Here is a 22839-nt window from a genome sequence, read left to right as displayed (position 1 = left end):
ATAGCGTACATTATGAGGGTGTAGGGAGCTCTATTTCAATCTCAACAGTATCCTTTTATTTTTTGTTTTGTTTAAACCAGGGTCCAATGTTCTCTTATTTTAAAGGTATTCAGTATTTATAAGAACTTGTATCTGACGTTAGCTAGTATAAGACAAGTATTCCCCACACTACCCCCATGACTTTTCCAAAAATGCTTTCTGTTTTTCTAATAGTGGTAGTAGTAATAGTATTCTTTAAGGATAAGCTGTCATTTAAGGCCTTATTTTTCCAATGCAGTGTTGGATCTTCAATTCCAAGGTAGAAAATGCTGGGCATCAGTGTGTTCCTTAGGCTGGTTTTCTAGATGTTACACACACACACACACACACACACACACACACACACACACACACACACACACACACACACACACACACACACACACACACACACACACACACACACACACACACACACACACACACACACACACACACACACACACACACACACACACACACACACACACACACACACACACACACACACACACACACACACACACACACACACACACACACACACACACACACACACACACACACACACACACACACACACACACACACACACACACACACACACACACACACACACACACACACACACACACACACACACACACACACACACACACACACACACACACACACACACACACACACACACACACACACACACACACACACACACACACACACACACACACACACACACACACACACACACACACACACACACACACACACACACACACACACACACACACACACACACACACACACACACACACACACACACACACACACACACACACACACACACACACACACACACACACACACACACACACACACACACACACACACACACACACACACACACACACACACACACACACACACACACACACACACACACACACACACACACACACACACACACACACACACCCCACACACATTTTTTAGATAGTTTAGGACTTCCAAGAAGTTATGAGGCAGTAGAGAGAATTCCTGTATGTCCTTCATCCAGCTCCCCCCATGACAGGATCTTACCATAGTCCCTTACCAAAACCAGGAAATTGACATTGGCACAATACTGTTAACTCAGTACAGACCTTATTTGAATTTTACCAGTTTTTACACACAGTCCTGGATGTCCTTTTGGTTGTGTGAAAGGCTGCGATGGTTAGCAAATGGCTGAGCTCAGAAGAGCCACACACAAGCCTCTTAAGACCCTGAACATTCACTGTTTACTGTTTCTCTTTATACACTGTCTTCATTAACCATGTTCTTTCTAGATGGGAAGCCACACTCCAGGGAGTGGCCTGAAGGATAAGAGGCTTTTGCCTCTGTTCTTTGGCCCCAGATCAGGTTGTCATTGACCAAAACATAACTTCCATGTGTGCCTGGCAGGTTCCTGGGCTCTCCTCCCATGTGGGGGTTGGGGCATGCCACCTCCGGAATTCAGAAGGGGTCTTCTCTCCACAGGTGACCTGCCGAGCCCTTGGGATCGGGGCCTACTTGGTGAGACTGGGCCAGCGAGTGATCCAGGTGGAAAACTCCCACATCATCCTCACGGGAGCAAGTGCTCTCAACAAGGTGACAGAGAAGGGGCCTCTGGGGACGGGGGTCATTTTAACATTCCCATTGTCCTCTGGTGGGGTTTTTCTCAACATTAAACCAGTTTCAGTCCTACTAATGTGAGAGCTGTTTTTCCAATTTGCAGTTATCTGGACCTCTTCCTACCCGTCCCCCCAAAATTTTAGGCTCTTCGGGTGGAATTAAGTCCCTGTATTACTGACATTTTAAAACAAAATTATTAAAGGGGCATTACTTTGCTAACCGTGCTGTGTCAAAGCAGGTCCTGGGAAGAGAGGTCTACACATCTAACAACCAGCTGGGCGGTGTGCAGATCATGCATTACAATGGTGTCTCCCACATCACTGTGCCGGATGACTTCGAGGGGGTTTATACCATCCTGGAGTGGCTGTCCTTTATGCCAAAGGTGCAGAATCCCCCTCTGCAGCTCGGAGCTTGGAAGACTCTGTTTTCAAGCTCACCTGCTAATTGTGTCCCTGTCACCTCCTGGGTGCTGTGGGAGGGTGGGGAGCAGGAACATTGTAAATGTGGCTGGGCTTGATTTTTCCTTACTCCTCCCTCCGTCCCTCTCCAGCACCCAGCCCTGTACTAGCTGTTCTTTGCTCTTTTGGTGGCACTAATACCATTATAAGGATGCTGTCTGTTGACGCTTTAGAAAGAGGTAGCATTGCCTCTTGAAAAAAGAGGCAACATTGGACAATAGGGAATCCTCGAGCTTTATATTCAGGGTAGATTTGATTCCTGGTATCCTCCTCAGTGGCAATGTGACCCTGGGACAGTTAATCTTTCTGGGCCTCAGTTTCCTTCCTCATCTGTGAAATGGGGTTGATAATAACACCCATCCCGTGATGTTAGAGTCCTCACCAAATGCTACTTATCAGCTGGAGTTTCTTTCACCAGATGTTGACTAGCAGATGTTTGAGTCTCAGTTTCTTCAACTGTCCATTGGGGATGGTGTTTACCCTGCCAGGCTGTTAGGGTACCTCCTGAATAGCAGCGTAAGAAGAAGGTAATGGTGGGCACAGTTCTTGGTTCACTATAACATTCCATGCAAATAAGTGAGGTTGTTATTCTTCATTGTAATTATTTCTGGAAGGTTGGTTTCCAGAGTTCAGCTCATCCCAGATCCCCAAGTTTAAATATCACAGATGACAGTTACTCCTGAGTGCTCCTTTCTCCCATCTGCGTGTCAGCTCTTGCTACTACCTGCAGCCAGTCTCTCTTTTTGTTCTTTCTTGTAAGATGTTTTTCCTCTTACCTGGCCTTAGGTAGCAGGACGAATCCTCTCCTGCCTCTCTTTCACTCCCCAGCATCATTGAATCCATCTGAACCCTGAAGGGTGCTCAGGAGTTCGTAAACTAGATTTCAAAAGACTCCATAGGGTGGCCACTCCTTCTCTGACACTGTCTAACCAGCAGAGAGGCTTCAGAAACCCTGGAGAGGGGATACTGCTGCATAACCAGTCATAATCATAGTCAGAGGAGAAAAGCACAAACAGCAGATTGGAGGCTTATTGACAAGCACTGGAGACTGAGTGGGAGACCTGGCTTTCTTTTCTAGGATAATCACAGCCCAGTTCCTATCATCACACCCACTGACCCCATTGACAGAGAAATTGAATTCCTCCCATCCAGAGCTCCCTATGACCCCCGGTGGATGCTTGCAGGAAGGCCTCACCCAAGTAAGTTCTAAAGTGTTTGCCTGGGACCTGGGTCTTGGGTTTCTTTCCTGAGCCTGGGATAAAGGAGCCCTTAGGGAGAAGAACTGGTGCTTGTTCCCATATGGCAGAGGAGTGCCCCTGAGAGCGAATGCAGGGGGAGTGGAGGGATGGAGATTTTATTCTATGCTTTTCCTGAGTCATTGACCAAGAAGGGCTGCAAACAGCCTTTGATTTCTGGAGCTAATAGATGGAGGTGAAGTGCAGTGGTGGTCGTGGCCTCCCTCCCCAAACTGCCCTGTGGTTGCATAGTGGAAAATTCGGTGCTAAAACATCAGAGTTTCCAAAGAAGACTGCCCCCTCCCCACCGCCCCCCATCTCTCTCTCTTTCTGTGGTTGGCTAAACCTGTCCAAGGGAACTCTCTGTGAGTTTACCCAGGACAGACTTTTTCTACACACATATACACCTTCACGTGCATGCATGTGTGAACACACACGTGCACACACACTCTTTTGCACACATGCATTCTCTCTCTCTCTCTCTCTGAAAGGGATGGGTTTATCTCTTGGGGGTATATTATTTCATTCTGAGCAACCAAACAGAACAGGAAAGCTGAGATACCCCTGCTACTGTGTCCCGAGTCTAGAATTTCACATGCTGCTACCTTGAGATGCAGGCCTACTCCTGCAGCCGTGCGATGCAGGAGGCGTGGCCCTCAGGGACAGGCCTGACTCTGGCCAGTGGAAGGAGCCATGTGGCTTTCTATCTTTCATGGGCTTTCTCACCTGTGACCATGGAGAGGGCTGGCTTATCTTGATTAAAATGTTTGACTTCTGGCTAACAGGTTTCTTCCTCTGGTCAGGCCAGCCTTTGGGCATTCCCAGGTGCCCAGCTTCCCACCTCTGCACTTTGAGTCACCTCCTGCTGCCTGGCTCCTTTCCCCTTGTCAGAACTGCAGTCACATACGCCATGGTGTGGACTTAAGTCACCATTTCCTCCCCAGCAATGGCTGCAGTTGACATTATCATATTCTCTCTCTCTCTCTGGGCAATTGAAAACTTTCTTCCCAGTTAAATGGTTATGAAGCTGCAGTCAGCAGGTCGGAGATGAGTTTTTTGGAGCAGGTGGTCCCTTCCTGAAATCCCACCTCCTGGGAAGTGTCTGTCAGCTCTCTGCCTCTTGGGAATAGGAGGCAGAGATTATGATTAGGATCTCGGCATGTTTGGCATTGACGGGCATGGTAGTTGGATATTCCAGATGGACTGAATTCTGATTTGGTGTATTTTTTGCAGCCCTGTGTTTTTGTTTTGTTGTTTCTGTTTTTGTGGGTGTGTGAGGGGTTGGGATATGCATTAAAGGGGAAATGGGTGTTGTATGGGCTGTCAGGATATTGTCAGGCTGTCCTTAGAGAGGTTGTAAGACAGCCTGCCGAGCCAGGCGGACCCTGAGGGCCTCATGAGCCAACTTCAGCCTGGGCTCCTGCTGTCTGCCCACAGCTCTGAAGGGAAACTGGCAGACTGGATTCTTCGACCAGGGCAGTTTCAAGGAAATCATGGCACCCTGGGCCCAGTCCGTGGTGACGGGACGAGCAAGGTAACCCTGAGGATGAGAGCAGGCTGCACAAGTCTGGCCTCACCAGGCATTGGGACTCCTAGGTGCTGGGTTGGGGGGCCCCAAGGGACATTTTGTCCTGGCTCCAGGATTTCCTGAAAGAAAAAAAACGATTAGGGGAATGGTTTTCTGGATGATGAGCCATTTCATAAAGTCTGGATTTGTCTGTGTATAGCCTTAGAAGGCATCTCAGCCAGCTCCTGCTGGGGACCAGGACCCTTGCCTCTAGTGTCAGTCGCCATGAACCCCTTTGGGAATCAGAAGACAGCCCTGGGTGCTGTCCCCCAAAAGCTGCACAGACACTCAGCACTATGAATCCCATTTCAGGAGGGCCACAGGGAGGAGCCCTGCTGTGTACCATTGCTGGTGGAAGGCTTAAGTGCTTGAATGCTTCCAGAGCTGAGCGCCTCACTCTTCAGCAGCACAGCCCTCATCTTTTGGGACAGCTCCGGCTGCCTAAAAGTTCTTCCTTAGATTGAGCCCAAGGTTGTGTCCTGATAATTGACCACTCAGATTCCTGGTATGATGTCGTGGCTACAAGTCCGGGCTCTGGAGTTGGACCTGAGGCTAAGCCTCGGCTCCATCCCTCAAGCTCTCTGGGCCTCCACCTCCTCATCTGTAAAATGGGGATAATAATTCTACGCTCAAAGGATTATTGTGATGTTTAGAAGCAATAACATATGTTATGCACTTAAAATATCATAAATGTTCCATAAGTGGTAGTGGCTACTATTTACTGTCGTTGCTATTTACCTCCTGGGTGAAGAATTTTAAAGTACTAAGCGTTTATTTTAATGACATTTTTTAAACCAGAGATTAAATCTACTCCTCCTTGCATGGAGAAGCCCTCCCATTATTTGGAGATGCTCTCCTGACCCTTGCCCCCCCACCTCACCTCGTAGGGTCATTGTGCAAGTCAGTGAGAACAGTCTAGTGATGCACATGCCATGGGCCAGCTGGTAGCAAGTGGTGACATTTACTGATGTCCTGACATCCCTTAAGCTGAGTCTCCACCAGGATCAGCATCCCTCAGTCCTTTCTGCATGTGCCTTGGTGACTAGACCTGTGCTGTTCAGTGTGGCAGCTGCTGGCCCAGGTGATAATTTAAGTTGAAATGTAAATGAATGAAAGTGAGAGAGGATGACCTGCTCAGTTCCTCAGTAGTACTCAGAACATTTCACGTGCTCAGTAGCCATGGGCAGCTCGTAGCTACTGTACTGGACAGCGCATGTGGAGACATGGCTTTCGTCACAGAAAGTTCTAGTGGATTGTGCTGTTCCAGACCATGCACTGTCTCAATCCTCCCCTGATGGTTTCTGCCCCAGCAAGGCACCAATAGGTTTTCCAACTGTGAGGCTCTTATTGCTTTGGGGCTGGGTGGACCCACATGCCCCAGAGATCTGCCCAGGGTGCTGCCCAGGACCTGGCTCACGTGTGCACACCTTCCAGGCTTGGGGGGATCCCTGTCGGAGTGATTGCAGTGGAGACACGGACCATGGAGGTGGCGGTCCCTGCAGACCCTGCCAACCTGGATTCCGAGGCCAAGGTGAGGGGTCTGTGGCTGCTGTTTCAGCTGCTCTGCCAACAAGAGTGGGTTCTGGGTGTGGTGGTCACATAGCTGCCTTTCCAGCTCAGAGGTGGGGAAGCAAGAGGACTCAGCCAGTCCTTGGCCCTGGGAGGGCTCTGTGCCCGCTTCTCCAGCACTCTGTCCATGGGATGTGTAATGTTCTGCACCGTCTTCTTTCTTCCTCAGGGGCTGATGAAAGGTCCCTAGGAATCCCTCCCACCTCTCATCCCTGCCCCTCTACTGTTTCTGCGATAGGCCATGGCACATCCTGGGAAGAACTCAGAAGTCAGGCCGGGTTCTAGGACCAGCTTTGCCACTGACTCAGTGTAGCCTTGACTGGCTTGGCACCTCTCTGAGTCTGTAAATGGGGTCAGCAGGAACCTGGCTGGGCTGAAGAATGAGGGTCAAGCAGGGTCCTGAGTGCCGGAGCTTGGGCCCTCCTGAGCCGTGGCTCTGGTATTGGTGCTAGTGCAGATCGGGTTGCCTGTGCTCCAGGGTGAGGCTCTGGAAGCTGCCCCTGTGTCCCAGGGCCACCGTTGCACAGAGGTGCCTGATCCAAATGGCTCTGTGTTCTAGATAATCCAGCAGGCGGGCCAGGTGTGGTTCCCAGACTCAGCCTACAAAACAGCCCAGGCCATCAAGGACTTCAACCGGGAGAAGCTGCCCCTGATGATCTTTGCCAACTGGAGGGGCTTCTCTGGTGGCATGAAAGGTAATGCTGCCCCCCTCCAGTGTGGGTGCCCCAAAACCTCTTGGTCAGCACCCAGGGCAGCCTCTTCTGAATGGTGACACCGGTTTTCTATGTTTGGTCCCATCGTCGTCTTAGCTAAGCCTCACAAAAATCCTGAGGACAGTAGGCAGTTCAGGTAACATCATCCCATTTTGCAGATGAGCACCTGAGGGTTGAAGGCAAAGTGTGACTCCCCAGAGGTCACGCTAAGAGTGGCTGGGCAGGAACGGGCAGCCCTGGAAGCTGCTGAGTGACCTAGGTAGTCCTCGCCTGCTTGGTCAGAGGACAAGGACGTACAGCTGCCTGGCCTTCCTCAGAGGGCTGCTCTGAGCCTCCAGTGACCTTGCAATCAATCATGCAAGGGCTTTTTAAGCCACCAAGCGCATCTTGAGAGACAGTGGCTTGTGTGGGGTGTTGAGGAAAGAGCTGGACTGGGAGGCAGACAGACCTGCTGTGAATCCTTGCTAGCTGGGTGACCTGAGCCTCAGTTTCCCTCCTTTGTGAAAGGAGGGTAAGAACAGGGCCAACCTCAGGCCAAAGTGAGGATCCAAAGAGCTAATGCTTGGCATGTGTTGCTATTGAAATTGATGTTATTATTGTATTATTGTTGCCACATGGGGTGCCCGGGTGCTTGGAGGGACACGTCTTGGTGGAGGATAAGGGCCATGTTCCTGTGTGCAGAGGGGAAGGACCTGTGTTATTGTTGGGGAGAGTTTTGTGTCCTGGAAACAGTGGGACAGGGTAGAGGGCAGTCACGGGTGAGGGCATCTCAACCCAAGCAGGAAGGAATCTTAGACACTGGGTGCTCCTTGTGCCACCGTTTATAGACAAGGACACTGAGGCCCACGCTGGGTGACTGACTTATGCAAGATCGCATGGCCACTTAGGGAGTAGTCTGTGCCTGGACCAGCTCCCAACTCCCAGCCCAGTGCTCTCCAAGTCTCCCAGCTGAGCACGCTCTCTCAGGACCCCAAGACAGTTAAGAATGTGGGCTTTGCGTGCATAAGAGTCTGGGGCCTGAAGTCGCCTAACCAGGCGACTGCCTTGTTTTTCAGACATGTATGACCAGGTGCTGAAGTTTGGAGCCTACATCGTGGATGCCCTCAGGCAGTACAAACAGCCCATCCTGATCTATATCCCACCCTATGCAGAGCTCCGGGGTGGCTCCTGGGTGGTCATTGACTCCACCATCAACCCTCTGTGCATAGAAATGTACGCGGACAAAGAGAGCAGGTGGGTGTGTTGCCTCAGCCTGGCTTGGCCTTTTCTGGTTCTCACTCCCCTGTCTTGAGCCACTGGCTGGGGATTGCAGGGGTGTTCTGAGTTGCTGAAGGATGGAGAGTCTCTGGTTTCACCAATCTGGAAGTAAGTCAGTGTGTGATAGGATTTTCTCGGGAGAGTTAGTGGCTGGAGCCTGGAGGAGGTGGAGAAATACTTGTCTCTTTTTTCATCACTTAGACTCACCTCCTTCCCAAGGAAGTCTGCAAAAAATAAAAAGGAAAGACCTGAGATTCCTGGCAGCCAGGATGAAAAGGGAAATATGATGAGCCATCCATCTCTCACCAGACTCTGAGTTTCTCCCAAGATATAATTTCCTACAGGGGTTGCTTTATTCAGTTTTAGAACCTAGGGCCTAGCACAGTGCCTGACTCCTGGTAGACAGTCAGGGAATACTGGCTGAACAAATGACTGATGAGTACTTGCATGAGAGGATACCAGTTCTCCATGGGAGAGAAACCTCCTTGGTACTTTTTCCAGGAGGAATTCATCCCAGGAACTCTTACAGCAAGCATGATGACAGTAATGCTCATAATAGTGATTGATGCTTTTGAAGTGGAAACTCTATGATATATGCTGTGCATGATATAAAAGGCTCAAGAGTAATTCTGCCTAATATATAGGCATGCCATTCCTATGTTCACACCCTCATCATTCATTCATCCCATGAATATTTACTGAGTACCTACTATGTGTCAGGCATTATGCTAGGTATTGTGATATGGTAGAAAATGAGCCAAGCCTGTCCTGGTGGGGGACTGCTGAAGTCAGGCTTCCAGGAAGACTCATGACACCGAGCAGCCTCGAATGGGGTCATCATTAACTTTTCACTGTGGCCACCAGGAAGCTCAGAGATACCTGTAGTATTTCTCAGGGCTTCCAAGCTGTCAAAACCAAAATGGGACAGAGGGGAGATGGAGGGGAGAGTGAGAAGGATGGAAATGGGAGGGCAGCTCATACGGGACCATGCTGGGCTCTCATGGTGGCTCTGTGAACTTTAAAGAGATCAGACACAGTCTCCCAGCTTTAGGATAGCAGAAATTAGGAAAGTCAGAAAGGACTGTGGCCAAAGAGCAGGAGGGTTAGCCATTATGGAGAAAGTCATATACTCTTGGACCTGCAAGGGCCCTCCAGAGTTCAGAAAGCATTACTTTAAAAAGCTGGCTCAGTTCCTCCTTCTGTGGTTATAGAAACAGAGGGCCAGAGAGGGGAAGGACACACAGTGATTTGGTGAAAGAGCTGAGAACCGACACCCAGATCTCCCGGCTCTCTTGCCTCCAGCTCCCCCAGCTCCACTAGCTGTCACTTGCTGGGCGATGCCTCACACGCCCCTGTTCCTGCCTCTTCTTTTTTCAGAGGGGGTGTTCTAGAGCCAGAAGGAACGGTGGAAATTAAGTTCCGAAAGAAAGATGTGATAAAGGCCATGAGAAGGATTGACCCAGCTTACAAGAAGCTTGTGGAACAGTTAGGTAAGGTCTGAATGGCATCCCCTCCCAGAGGTGGAGAGAGGGCCAGCCAGCCCCGTCACGGGAAGTTTCTACTATATTAAAAATAAAATGAAGACACACCAAACATAGCTACAGTCATTGCGAGATTTAAAAAATATTCACATTCTAAAATCAATCCCTTTAATATTAAAAAACACATATAATGCCATAGTGAATTAATTTCTCAGCACCCACAATATAGAACAATTGAAGTACTGGGGGTCAATGAGGAACATCAGAATTTTGGTAGCAAAATGTCCCTTTAGAACTTCCAATCAGAAGTAATGTATTTTACCAGTTTTGTTTAAATGATAGCTTTGCTTCACTTTTTCTAATCTTTAGATGGAATTTTCTTTAAATGTCCATATTAGGTGGCAATGTCTTTATAACTGCTATTCACAAGATTTGTTACAGTGTATATGTGTCATTTTTCTGTCTGGCTTAGTATCAGGATAATGTTGATCTCCTAGAACGAGTTGGAAAGTGTTCTCCTATTTTCTGAGTTAGTGTAGAATTGGCATTATTTCTTTAAATCTTTGATAGGAGGTTTCCAACTACAAATTTAACTTCTTTATTATATAGAGGACTATTTGCATTATCTGTTTACTCCTGGGTAAGCTTTGGTAGTTTGTATATTTTAAGGAATTTGTCTGTTTTATCGAAGCTGTGAAATCAGCCGAGAGGTGTTTATAATAGTCCCTTATTATATGTTATAGTACATATTAAAAATAGTAATTGATAGTATCCTGCAAATACTGTGGGTCTGATAGAAGGGGGCACATTTAACATTGCATGTGGAATGCTGTCTTGCATTTGTGAGACTGCATAAGCAACTTGATTTGGGGGTAGTATCAGAATTAAAGTTCAGATCTCTCATGGGGTAAGGCCTGTCCTGAAAACTCTGGTTTGTGCCCTCTCAAAAAAAAATCCCTCACCCTGACCTCATGTGGCCACCTTTCGTGGTCTCCCTGAAGGCCTGACTTGCTTGTCTGCTCACCTGCAGGGATGTCTGAGCTCTCTGACAAGGACCGCAAGGACCTGGAGGGCCGGCTGAAGGCTCGTGAAGACCTGCTGCTCCCCATCTACCACCAGGTGGCAGTGCAGTTCGTGGACCTCCATGACACGCCCGGCAGGATGCTTGAGAAGGGTGTCATCTCCGTAAGAGCCTGTGGCTGCTGGGTGGGATGGCAAGAGCCCATCCTAAGGTCACCTGATTTCCAACACATGGAGGAGATTTGGGCTCAGAAGTTTGGGATGGGTCAGACACTGCATGTTAGAATCACCTGGGGAGCTATAAAAAAAAAAATCCCAATGCCCACGTTGCTCTACAAACCAATTAAATCTGAATATCTGGGGTGTGAGCCAGGTAGCAGCATTTTTTTAAATCCCCAAGAGATTCCAATAGGCCGCTCAGTCAGTTTGCACCTGGGCGAGGTTTGGAAATCATTGTTCCACCCATGTCCAGCCCTAACGCCCGCCCCTAAGAGGACATCCCACAGTCACCTCCTCCCTGTGTCCAGTGCTGTCAGCTTCTCTTGTGGAATGTTCTCCTCTCCAGCCGGTGTAAGCCTCTGCATGTAATCTCGTGTTTGAGTCAGTTTAGGTAGAGGTGGTGCCAGGTTTGTATGGGGGACATTTTTTCATCTAGCACAATTCTAGAGTCCTGGTGAAGTCCTGGCTCTGCCCCTTCCTAGGCAGGTGCCTTCACTACCCCAGCCTCAGCTTCCTTGCCTGTAAAGTAGGAGTGATCATGGAGCCTGGGCAGCCACTCTGGCAGGTGTGGTCAGAGCCAGCATCCTATCTCCTTCTGCCCTTTCTGGGGGCTCAGGCCTGGGCTTGTCCATAGGACGTCCTAGAGTGGAAGACGGCACGCACCTTCCTGTACTGGCGCCTGCGCCGCCTCCTCCTGGAGGACCAGGTCAAGCAGGAGATCCTGCGGGCCAGCGGTGAGCTGAGCCACGTGCACATCCAGTCCATGCTGCGCCGCTGGTTCGTGGAGACGGAGGGGGCCGTCAAGGTGGGCCTGGAGCAGGGTCAGGGCTGGCCGGGCTGGGGGCTGAAGGCAGCCTGCCCAGCAGCGGGGCCCCTCTGAGACAGCCTGTCCCCTCTGCCCCAGGCCTACCTGTGGGAAAACAACCAGGCAGTGGTGCAGTGGCTGGAGCAGCACTGGCAAGTGGGAGATGGCCTACGCTCCACCATCCGCGAGAACATCAAGTGCCTGCAGCACGACTCTGTCCTCAAGACCATCCGAGGGTGAGTAGCCACCCACCGCCCCCCGGGCTTATTGGCAAGTGCTGGAGCCAGGATTTGCCTCCAAGGTCTCAGGCCCAGACTCTCATGCTGTGGCCCACAGCCCAGGCTGGCCCCCCAGCCAAGAGACCATGCTCCCCAGTGCCCGATCTCCCTGTGCAGCGGCCAGGGTGAGGCAGAGCCCTGGGGATGCTGTGAGGGGGTGTGAGATGCTTTCAGCACATGATCCCTGCTGGAAGATATGCGGATGTGTCCAAGGTCACAGCTGGAGTGTGGTTGGTGAGAGAACCCACATTCCGAAACACTCAGCCTCAGGCTGCTGCCTCCTATTCCAGTCTGAGCCTTCCCAGGGGGTTTCCTCCCCCATTGCCATGGGGTCCCCTATGAGGTAGGTGGTAGAGCATGTGGACCCCATTTAGAGGGGTGAAGCTGAGGTTCGGGGAGAATGCCTTGTCTTAGGTCACACAGCTAGTGACGGGTAGGGATTGTGCTACCACGAGGCATTCTGATCCCTATGCCATCACCCCTTCTTGCCCATGGGACCGTCAACCTCATGGGGACCGTCCCCCCCATGGTGACCATGTCAGGAAGGGAATCAGGAGCTCTGGGTTGCATCCCACCCAGGAATGGGACATGGCCCTGCATGAGGAATCTGCCACCGTAGGAGCCACTGAACGAAGTGGCCAGAGCGACCGCAGCCCTTCTCTCCCCTCCACCACAGCCTTGTTCAAGAAAACCCCGAGGTGGCCGTGGACTGCGTGATGTACCTAAGCCAGCACATCAGCCCAGCCGAGCGGGCTCAGGTCGTCCACCTGCTGTCCACTATGGAGGGCCCAGCCTCCACCTGACCCTGGTCCATCCAGCCACTCCCAGGACCACGGGCAAGAGAACCCGTGCTGACCCACCCGCCATGGGCCCCTGCCAGGACATCGGGGGCTTTCTTTTTAAGAAAAAAGAAAAATCTTGAGCGTTTCTACAGGGCTGCTGGTCCCCGGCTAACTCCTGTCTCAATAAAAGGCTCAAGAGTGCCGTTTCCAAGCAGAGATCTCCCCCTCACTGTTGCTGGGAAGTTTGTTTTGTTTTGTCTCTTAAGACAACATTTTTGCTGCCTCACTGAATCAAATTGAACCAAAACATCCCGGTTTCCTTTTGCTTTTCAGTACCTGGCATGCAGGATCCAGGTGTTGTTTATGCTCATTTTATATTTGGTCATGGAATCTTTTATTTTTTTTACTCTGAGACTAGCACTTGATGTAAGCATCTTGTATATTTCATCAGAGGCCAAGGGAAAAAAATATATAGACAGGACTAGAGAAAACCTATTTTTGTAATGACGCTTATTCAGATACCGTCTAGTCACCCAGGAAAAGGGATGAATGATTTTTTTATTAATAGAATAAAATGGTATTTTGTCCCCCAAGTGGCCCCTTGTGGATCACTAGGACTATCCCATAGGCAGGCCATACTTAGGGCTCGTTGGCAGAGACTCTTTTCTTGAGACAGGGAAAGCAAAATGAGTGGAGATGCCCAGCCATGGGTTCCAGGGCATCTGGAGGATTCTTTTCCCTGGCTCACAGTTCTCAGCCTGCCCCTTCCCTCCAAGGAGGATAAGGACTAGCCCCAAGCCCCCTGCAGGATTAGTCGCCCACCCAGGCACGCACCCTCCTGCCTGGGTTGGGAGTGCAGAGGCAGAGAGCAAGCCCTCATGAGACTCACAGCCCAGCTTGCCAAGAGTGTCGCCGCTGGTAATTGCCCCACCACCCCTTGGAAGGCCCCCTGAGTGACTGTTATTTCCTCACCTGTTGCCTTGATGTCCATGGTGGGATCCAGCCCTGAGGGGCACAGCTATCAGTGACCAAGGACTGGACTGGGAAGACCACCCCCGTTTGCTCAGGGAGGACTGTACAACGTGCCCACCAGTGCTGGCTCTGAAGGCTGCACAGCGTCAGGACCTGCCATCCTCGGGTCCCTCCTGTCGGTGCCAGAGATGGGGGTGGAGGGTGTTGGCCAGGACCTGCTGCTGTGCTGGGCAGTTTGTCTGAGGACACTGAATGTTATGCCTGGTCAATGTGGAGGCCAATGAGTTTGCCCAGGGAAGCCTCCATCTGCCAGGATGCTTAAGGATCTCTAAGTTAAAGAAATTAAAAAGTCTGGACGTCACCCAGACAGCCCTGGCAAATGAAGGTGGGGGGACAGTGAGAGTGGGAGAAAGAGGAATAATCTGCTGTCCCATCCTGAGGCCGGGGACGGGGGGCGGAGAATCAATGCTGTTTTGGGAATCGAAGGCTTTTCTTTCGGGCAAGGCCCTCTTGGTTTTGGAGGGGAAGGCGAGCTCATGCACAACTGCTACCCCAGAACGGTGGGCAGAAGAGCCCACCAGGAAATGTGCACAATAAACTATTTTTTAAAGGAAGCACTTTGGCCTTGACTTATCTGTACCAGAAAAGGGAGGTTGCCTCCTGGGTGGTGCCTTCGAGCTCTCTATCCTCATATTAGTCAGTGACCTTGAGGAAGTCCCTGTCTCGGGAGCAGCTGGGAAGGGAAGCCAAGAGCTAGATTGAACTGGCTCAGTAATTTTCAAAATGTTCTCCTTTTTTAAGCACTGGAAGTCTTTGTTTAAAAAAATTATATGGAAGCCTGGCTTATACAACAGACAAAATGGGAGTTGCTCTGGAGGATGGAAGGGTGGGGTGGCCCAGGCACTTCTCACATGCAATTTCCATTTTTTCCACCACTTTTATCTACCTCTATTTTGCAGACAAGGAAGGTGAGGCTCAGAGAGGTGAAGGCACTTCATCACACTGGGACAGGACTGGGAGGTGAAGCAAGTCTGTTGACTCCAGAGCCTAGCCCCTCTCTTTAATGATGTAGGTTCACAGCGGGCAGGCTTAAGCCACACTTAGGAGTTGGCCATGCACAGATCCAAACTGCAAAAGAATCCCCCTTCCCACAACGGCTTAGCAGTACACAGGGACTATTCAGTTTTGTCTCCAAAATATAACAACTGTTACTTTCATTCTGCCTGACATCTTTTCCAGGCATTTCCACCTCACCAGGAATAAGCCAACCAGAGTTCTCCACTCCTCTTGATGATGATTAGCTCAGGTGTAGGTGTGTATCTCCAGCAGAGCCCATCAGAATCCCTTGTGGATGGCTGACAGCACTGACATGTGGAAAGAACCTGCCAACACAGAGGGAAGCAGAGTCAGAGGTGGAGGGAGAGACCCAGTCCTGTTGGTATTATTTGGACACCTGGATCAAGCCATGCCTGAAGTCTACAGCCCAGTCCCAGGAACCCATGCATGTGTTTTTAATGCTTGTGCTAGTTTGAGTTGGAGCTATATCTCATCCCCAGACATGGCCCAGTTAGTCCAGAAGGCAGCAGTTAATTTCCACCCACATCTGCGCCATAAAGGTGCTCTGCATCACCAGACACCCCAGGAAGGGAGGTGAGGAGTTAAGCATAAGCTGAAGTGCAGCCCTCTGTGATGGCGAGGAGGAAGCTCTGATTGGATTTTGTATCCCAAAGGCTACAGGTAGATATTTTTGCTGGATTACAAACATGTTGGCAATCAGCTGAAAGTACCTTCCCTGGCAAGGCCAACTTTTCTCCCCTGGGAGACTTGGCACGCAAGTCACAAGGGCAAGAAGAGGGGCCTGACCAGGAACCCAGGCTGGCCCAGAGCCAATTTTCCTGTGCTTTGTGCTTTATGCTTTGCCATAAGTCCTGAACCTTTGCAAGGGTTATATCCCGGAACGTTAGGACGTCCTGCAGGTGAGACTCCACTCCTTCCTCTCTGCCTCCCTCCCTTCCTGGCTAATTCAGCTATTGTCTTCATTTGGATCCTCATCCAAAGCCTTGTGCTCCTGTGCCAGTCCCCACGCTGGGACCAAGCGGCCATCTCTCCTTTCAGTAAAGTCTCTCCCTGATTGGCAGCGTCTGGAGCCCCTAAGCCACTCGGATGAAACTCGTGTCCTCACGTGTACAGTGGGCGTGTCCGCATCACGAGTGAGAGGCGCCGCCTAACCTGGGCTCCCCCTGCTCGGGACGTCCCCACTTCTGTTCCTCTCTTTGTCCTGCTCCCCTTTCTCTTTGTTCTTTTCCTCAGCTTCCAAAGTCGTCGGCCTTTTTTTCCAAGGTCATTTTTTCCCTAACATTTTATTGTGAAAATTTCCAGACTCCAAAAAGTTGAAATATTTTACAGCAAACACCGATACCTAACCTGCAGCCTTGATGCTGCCATTGCCATTTTACTGTGCTGTGCTTTCTCGACCACCTGTCTGTCCGTCAATCTGACTCTCTTTATCCATGAAGCCATCTCAGTATTTTGTCCCATTTCAGAATAAATTGCAGACATTAGTACACTTTTCCAGGGTTATTTTGGCATTTCAAAACAAGTTTTGTTTTGTTTTTTTAAAATCACTTCTTGAGGGTTTTAGCAGCCAAGAGTAGATTGGGGAAAACAGAGCTGTGTTGAGATGACGCGCCTGGCTGTGCAGCTAGTTAGGGAGTCCCAGGCGTTGCAATGCACGTGGCCCCAGCTAGATATTTTCATCAGCTGTTTTACTGAGCATGTGCTACAAGCCAAGCCCTGTGGGGGAGGTACAGCCATGAGCAGGATGGCCCACTCCTGCCCTAGGAAACCGACATCCCAGGGTCCCTAACAGGTAGAATTGCAAGTGGCTAACCATTAGCAGACCTTTAGGGTCAGTGACTCTTAAACCCAGAAATGCCCAGAGTCTACCTTCCAGAGTCACTGTGACAAGAACATGATAGAGAAGGGAACAAGGATCACGCCCACAGGCCACAGAAAGGCTCCCAAATGACCACCGTGCACAGGAAAGGCTGCCTCCCTATGGTTTCAACTGATCCAACCAGTGCAGGCAAACCCACCTGCTTCTGGGCACTGCTCAGCAGCCAGAGGATCTTCCCAGAGTGCTACTTCCCTGTTCTAAGTGCCCCTGGGACAAAGTTCTCACTCAGTCCCATAAGGCTGGGCACGAGCTGGTCCTGGCCCCCATTTTCTGCCCACTGAATCTGTTATCACCACACACCAACCAGCCTGAGCTATCGATTCACCTCCAGGTGAACACAGACTGTGTCTTCTGCTGGAAACACTCCTGCTCCTTGGCCTTTGCCTGGCTGACTCCTACTCATCCCTCAAAACCCAACTCAAGTGGCACTTCCTCTTGACAGCTGTCTCTGTTCAATTCTCTAGTGGACAGATGTGAGCCTCTCCTCTCTGGTCCCACAGCCCCTGTTCTATCTCTTTTGTACAATATATATCAAACATGGATTTGTAAGTGAAATGCGTACCTAGGTATAATAGTCTGTTTCTGATGCTTAAAACAGAATACTGGAAACTGAGTAATTTATAAAGAAATTAAATTTATTTCTTAGTTTGGAGGCTGGGAAATCCAAGGTCCAGGGAACACATCTGGTGAGAGCCTTCTTCTGGGTGGTGACTCTCTACAGTAATGCAGGGTATCACATGGGAGAGAATGGCCTGAGCAAGAGAGAGCTAACCTTCTCACCTGCTCTCCTTATAAAGCCATCAGAATTATGTCTGTGATAACTCATTACTTCATGAGCAGGTTTTAATTCATTCACAAGGGCACAGTCCTCATGATCCAATGACCTTTCAAAGGCCCTCACCTTTCAAATACCAGAGCTGGATTTCCCACCCTCTTAACACTGTTACAGTGGAGATCCAGTTTCCAATACATGAGCTTTTGGGGGACACATTTCACCCATAGCACTAGGGATCCCTAAATCCCTATGGTCACTGAATCAAGGGTGGATTTTGAAGAGCAGCCTACTGGCAAGAGGTCTTCTTCTGGAAAACGAGGTGAGAGACAGCTTCTGATGAGATTCTGTATCTTGTGATGCACTGACCCCCGGGGTATATTAGTGAGCAGAATAGTGTGTAAGAAACACAGGCAAGGAGTCTAGATGTATTACTTATTTATATTTTTATTTTGGTAAAATATACATAACAAAATTTACCATCTTAACCATTTTTAAGTGTACAGTAGTGTTAAGTAAATTCACATGATTGTGCAACCAATCTCCAGAACTCTTTATCTTGCAAAAGTGAACTTCTGTACCCAATAAAACAATAACTCCCCCTTGCCCCCTTCCCTCAGCCCCTGGCAACCACCACTCCACTGTCTGTCTCTAGGAATTTGACTACTAAGTACCTCACATAAGTTGAATCATACAGCATCTGCCTTTTTGTGACTGGCTTATTTTACTTAGCACAATGTCCTCAAGGTTCATCCATGTTGTAGCACGTGTCAGCATTTCCTTCCTTCTTAAGGCTGAATAATATTCCATTGTATGGATATACCATAGTTTATTTATCCATTCATCCATATACAAGTATCTGTTCAAGTCCCTTCTTTCAGTTCTTTTGTGTACGTACCCAGAAGTGGAACTGCTGGATCATATGGTAATTCTATGTTTAAGTTTTTGAGCAATCGCCACACTGTTTTCCACAGCACCTCTACCATTTCACATCCCCACCAGCAGCGTACAAGGATCCCAGTTTCTCTGCATTCTTGCCCACACCCATGTTTTCTGGTTGTTTGGGCTGGTTGATAATAGCCAGCCTAAGGGGTGGAGCCTAGAAGTAATTTTAACTCAAGGGTCATTGAACCTTTTTGCTTGAATCCCTCAAACATCACAAACAGAGGCAATCACAGACCCCCACCTGTAAGCCCCGAAGGTCCCAGTCCTCTGCACCCCCACTCCTCTCGCCCACCCAGTGGCTCCTGCCCTGGCTGCCCTGCCTCCTCGCCAGCCTCTTCTCCCTTCTTGTGCTGCCGCATTCCAAACGCCACATATGCAACCTGGGGGCGGCAGAGCTTCCTGGAAGCCAGTAGAGAAAGAAACATCGGTCCATCCAGGCCCAGCCTTGGTGAGGAGGGGCCCATGCTACGTTTGTTCATCTTTTCCAGTCTCTCTCCCACTGCTCAAACTCTCCTGGGAGCCTCATCCTCCCTCAGAATTGCACCTGTGAGCCGCACAAGTGCGAGGGATTCCTCGGTCTAAGCTAGAGGAATGTTCCAGGCTCCTCTTATCTTGGGGCTTGCCTTATCTCAGTTAGCAGACCCACCTGGTGACCCCTCCATGCTCTGTCTTGGAAACTTCTCACCCTTCCCTTGGCCAGTTCCCACACTTAGCAGGTGTGCTTGTTAAAACTCAGATTGACCCCAGCCCTACCTCGATGCTCCCAGGTCAGAATGGTCCAGGCAGGGATCTGGAGAACTAGGTTTTAAAATTAAAAGGCCCCAGGAGGTGCTGATAATCAGCAAGTTTGACCACATTTCCACGGTTTATCAGAGATACCTGTCAATTATGGGAGGTGGGGAGCACCAAGAGTGGAGTAGATTGGAGAGGCTTCTGCCTTTGGCACCAAGATCCCACAAGGAGGAAGCTGGGTCAGCCTTGGGGGTCAGACAATGCGGGTCCCAGAGGTAGGCTGAGTTGTCCTTCCTCTCCTGGTGGTGTTTGTTCCTGTCCTACAGCAGCTGGTTGTGGAAGGTGCTGGGCGGGGGGCTGTGCTGAGGGGTTGGGTTCTGTGGACAAGGTACCTCTGGGGAACGGGTGTGAGGCCTGGCTCCTCCCAGTGTCTTTGGCTGCTGATGAAGTTGCCCACGTTTCAGCTGCTAGTTTGGTCTTTGTCCTGCCACTCCTGGACTCAGAGGGCTGTGACTCAAGAGTTGGCAGATCTGGCTTCCGCACCAATGGAAAGAACAGTCCACACAACCAGCATCGTCCAGAGAGGCAATACCCAGCCCCAACCCCTTCGTCTCCTACTTTTGACCAGATCTTTTCATCCCTTTCTCTAAACCTCCAACTACCCTTTGGGAGCACATACTAAGCTGGACAGTGCTGTGCTCCCGTGGAAGGGGCTGGGAGACCGGGAGACCTGGCTGGGATTAAGTCCCAGCCACATAACTCGGAAGAATTTTTGCTTCTCTTTAAGCCTGCAAAAGCAGACAATGTCAGCTGAGCCCTCTGGGATGTGACAAAAGACTGTGGGGAAGTACAGTGTCGAGTCCCAGCTCTACCCCGTACGAATCACGCGTAAGCTACTTAGCCTCTCTGAGCCTCAATTTCCTCTTCTGTAAAATGGGGCGGTATTGGTTTTCTATGGCTGCTGGAGCAATCACCACAAACTTAGTGGCTTAAAACAACACAAATTTATCATCTGACCGTTCTGGAGGTCAAAAGTCCAAAATAAGTGTCACTGGGCTAAAATCAAGATGTCAGCAGGGCTGTGGTCCTTTTGAAGGCTCTAGGGGAGAAGCCCTTTTCTTGACCTCCAGCTTCTGGAACCCCGTTCCATCTTCAGAGCCAGCAGTGTAGCGTCTTCACCTCTGACTCGGACTCTCCTGCCTCCCTCTTTTACTTATAAAGACCCTTGTGACTCCATTGGGCCCACCTTGAAATCCAGGCTAATCTCCTTATTTTAAGGGTAGGCAATTAGCAACCGTAATTCAATCTGCATCCTTCACTTTCCATCGCTATGTAACATAGCGTATTCACAGGTTCCAGGGATTAGGATGTGGCCACTGTGGGGGCACATTATTCTTCTACCACAGGGGATAACAACAGCTTTATTGCATGGGAGTAGAGGAAAATGAGATAAACCATGTCACGGCACACACAGCGTGGAGTAACCCCCAGTACGTGTTAGTGAGTGTTGTTACTATTTTTGTTGTTAGAATGTGAATGATTTCCCATGGAGGGGGAAGAAAAGCTGGAAGACCATGACCTCTGAGCCTCAGTTTCTTCATCTGGGAAATGGGACCATCCCACTGACTGTGGGTCGTGGTGCAGTTTCAGGGAGATGCTGCCCCAAGTGTTTAATGCCATGCGGCACACAGCAGGTGCTCAAATGGTAGTGAGTCGTATTTTTCTCTCATTAGTTGCCCAACTCCAGAGAGAACCTCACTAAAGTCCTCATTCCTCCCATCTCTCCTTCATGCTCGCTTCAGGTGTCATCGTGGCTCCTGCACAGGGGTCTGCCTAGAGCTTGTGACTCTGTGACCTTGACATTTTTGCCTTGTCTTAATGCATACCTGGCCCCCACTTGCCTATGGTAAGGAACAGACGTCAGACCCAATTGTGGGCTCCCCAGCCCTTTCCACATGGTTATCCAGCAGCTCAGACTTTATGCTCCCAGCTTAGCACCCCAAGAGAAGAAGGGCATCCCTGTCCCATAGCTCCTGCAAAGTCCCTGGAGTGATGCTCTCTGGCTGTGACCACCATGGCCTGGGTCCCCTGCCCCCATCCCTAAGCAATTGCTGGAGGTTGCAGGGGATCACAATACTACTGTTGGCTAGGCCTGGGTCACGGGGCCACCCAGGAGCTGAGCCAGGGAGGGGGTAACAGGCGCTGGGCAGAGAAAGACAGCCCAGGGCTGCAGCAGGCATCCTCTCCCTGCCGCTTGCCTGGCCTCCACTGAGGGGTCCTGCTCAGCACCTCCCATCACCCCCCATAGCCCATCACCCCATACACTTCCTTACTTGCACACCTGGGACTCTGTTCTCCCCTGTGAAGCTGCAGGCCACTTCTGGGGTGGGCTTAAGAATGAGACAGACTCCTAATTAATACACCCTTTTGCTATTATGTGGGGTGGCAAGTCACCTGCTTTATTCGTCTGAGCCTCAGTTTCTTCATTTGTGAAATGGGTGTCATAACTAATAAGATACACCTCCTAGGGCTGTCATGAGGACTGAATGAGCGGAGAGCAGTGACTAGCATAGGGCCTGGCACAGGGCAGGTGCTGCAAAAGTGCATCTCCTTCCACATCCTCTTCTCTGACCCCAGGTCAGAGGCAGCTCAGAGTGGCACTGCTGAGCTCCAGCTCTGGAGTCTGCCACACACAAACTCAGTCCTCCCCGACCTCCCAGAGCTTCTGCTTTCTAAGCGGTAAACGGCAAGCACGACTCCTGCCAAGTGCCCAGCACTGGTGGCAGTAATGGAGGCTGTGCTAATTTTATCCAACATGACAAAGCCCAGTTTCTGATGTGATGGGAACTTGGTGTCCGAACACCCGGGTATGGCATCACACAGTGTCACCTCCCTGTGCCTCTGTAAATGGGGACTTACCTGTGAGGGGTGAGTGCCATCGTTATCTTTTATCCCCCCCCAAACCTCCCCCCAAGCCACAGAGCTGCTGTTCAGCCTTTATTGACAGAAGACACAGTTATTCAATACTACAGGTACAGAGTCTTTGCATGGCCCAAACACAGGGTCTTCATTAACAATTTAAACATCTTAACTTATCAGGGGTCACGTCCCGCAAAGCAGCTGAGCAGTGCCGGTCAGACGGGTAGCCCTGGGATTGTGTCTAAAGATGGTGGATGCTCTGTGGAAAGTTCCAGAACTTGCTACACGGCTCAAGCTCCACATGATTCACAGTTTTCCTTCTTTTCATCAGAGGTGTCAAATCTCAGCACAAAATGCCCCCTCCCCATTCCATCCACCCCCAAACCCAAAACTGTGACACCTCCCTTCTTAGGTGACTATAAGAAGAGGCTGAGTCACGACTGAACAGTTGGAAAAATATCTGGTCTCTACTATTAAAAAACAGGATGTTT

General features: G+C 50.1%; 1 protein-coding gene across 2 annotated transcripts in view; it reads left to right on the top strand.

Moving 5' to 3' along the window:
* ACACB (acetyl-CoA carboxylase beta) overlaps nt 1–14638 on the top strand; it is a 117506-nt gene extending 102868 nt beyond the window's left edge. For both annotated transcript variants that reach the window (XM_063088084.1, XM_063088083.1), the window contains exons 42-53: nt 1534–1644; nt 1907–2050; nt 3205–3325; nt 4799–4895; nt 6363–6459; nt 7057–7192; nt 8266–8443; nt 9845–9957; nt 10979–11133; nt 11822–11992; nt 12092–12228; nt 12947–14638. In XM_063088084.1, coding sequence (XP_062944154.1) covers nt 1534–1644; nt 1907–2050; nt 3205–3325; nt 4799–4895; nt 6363–6459; nt 7057–7192; nt 8266–8443; nt 9845–9957; nt 10979–11133; nt 11822–11992; nt 12092–12228; nt 12947–13073 — 1587 coding nt within the window. In that variant the 3' untranslated portion in view covers nt 13074–14638. The remainder of the gene's footprint in view (nt 1–1533; nt 1645–1906; nt 2051–3204; nt 3326–4798; nt 4896–6362; nt 6460–7056; nt 7193–8265; nt 8444–9844; nt 9958–10978; nt 11134–11821; nt 11993–12091; nt 12229–12946) is intronic.
* Nucleotides 14639–22839: the final 8201 nt, after the last annotated feature.

This window comes from Cynocephalus volans, chromosome 2 (genome assembly GCF_027409185.1).
Source record: "Cynocephalus volans isolate mCynVol1 chromosome 2, mCynVol1.pri, whole genome shotgun sequence".
Taxonomy (NCBI): Eukaryota; Metazoa; Chordata; class Mammalia; order Dermoptera; family Cynocephalidae; genus Cynocephalus; species Cynocephalus volans.
This window is presented reverse-complemented; position numbering and strand designations above follow the sequence as displayed.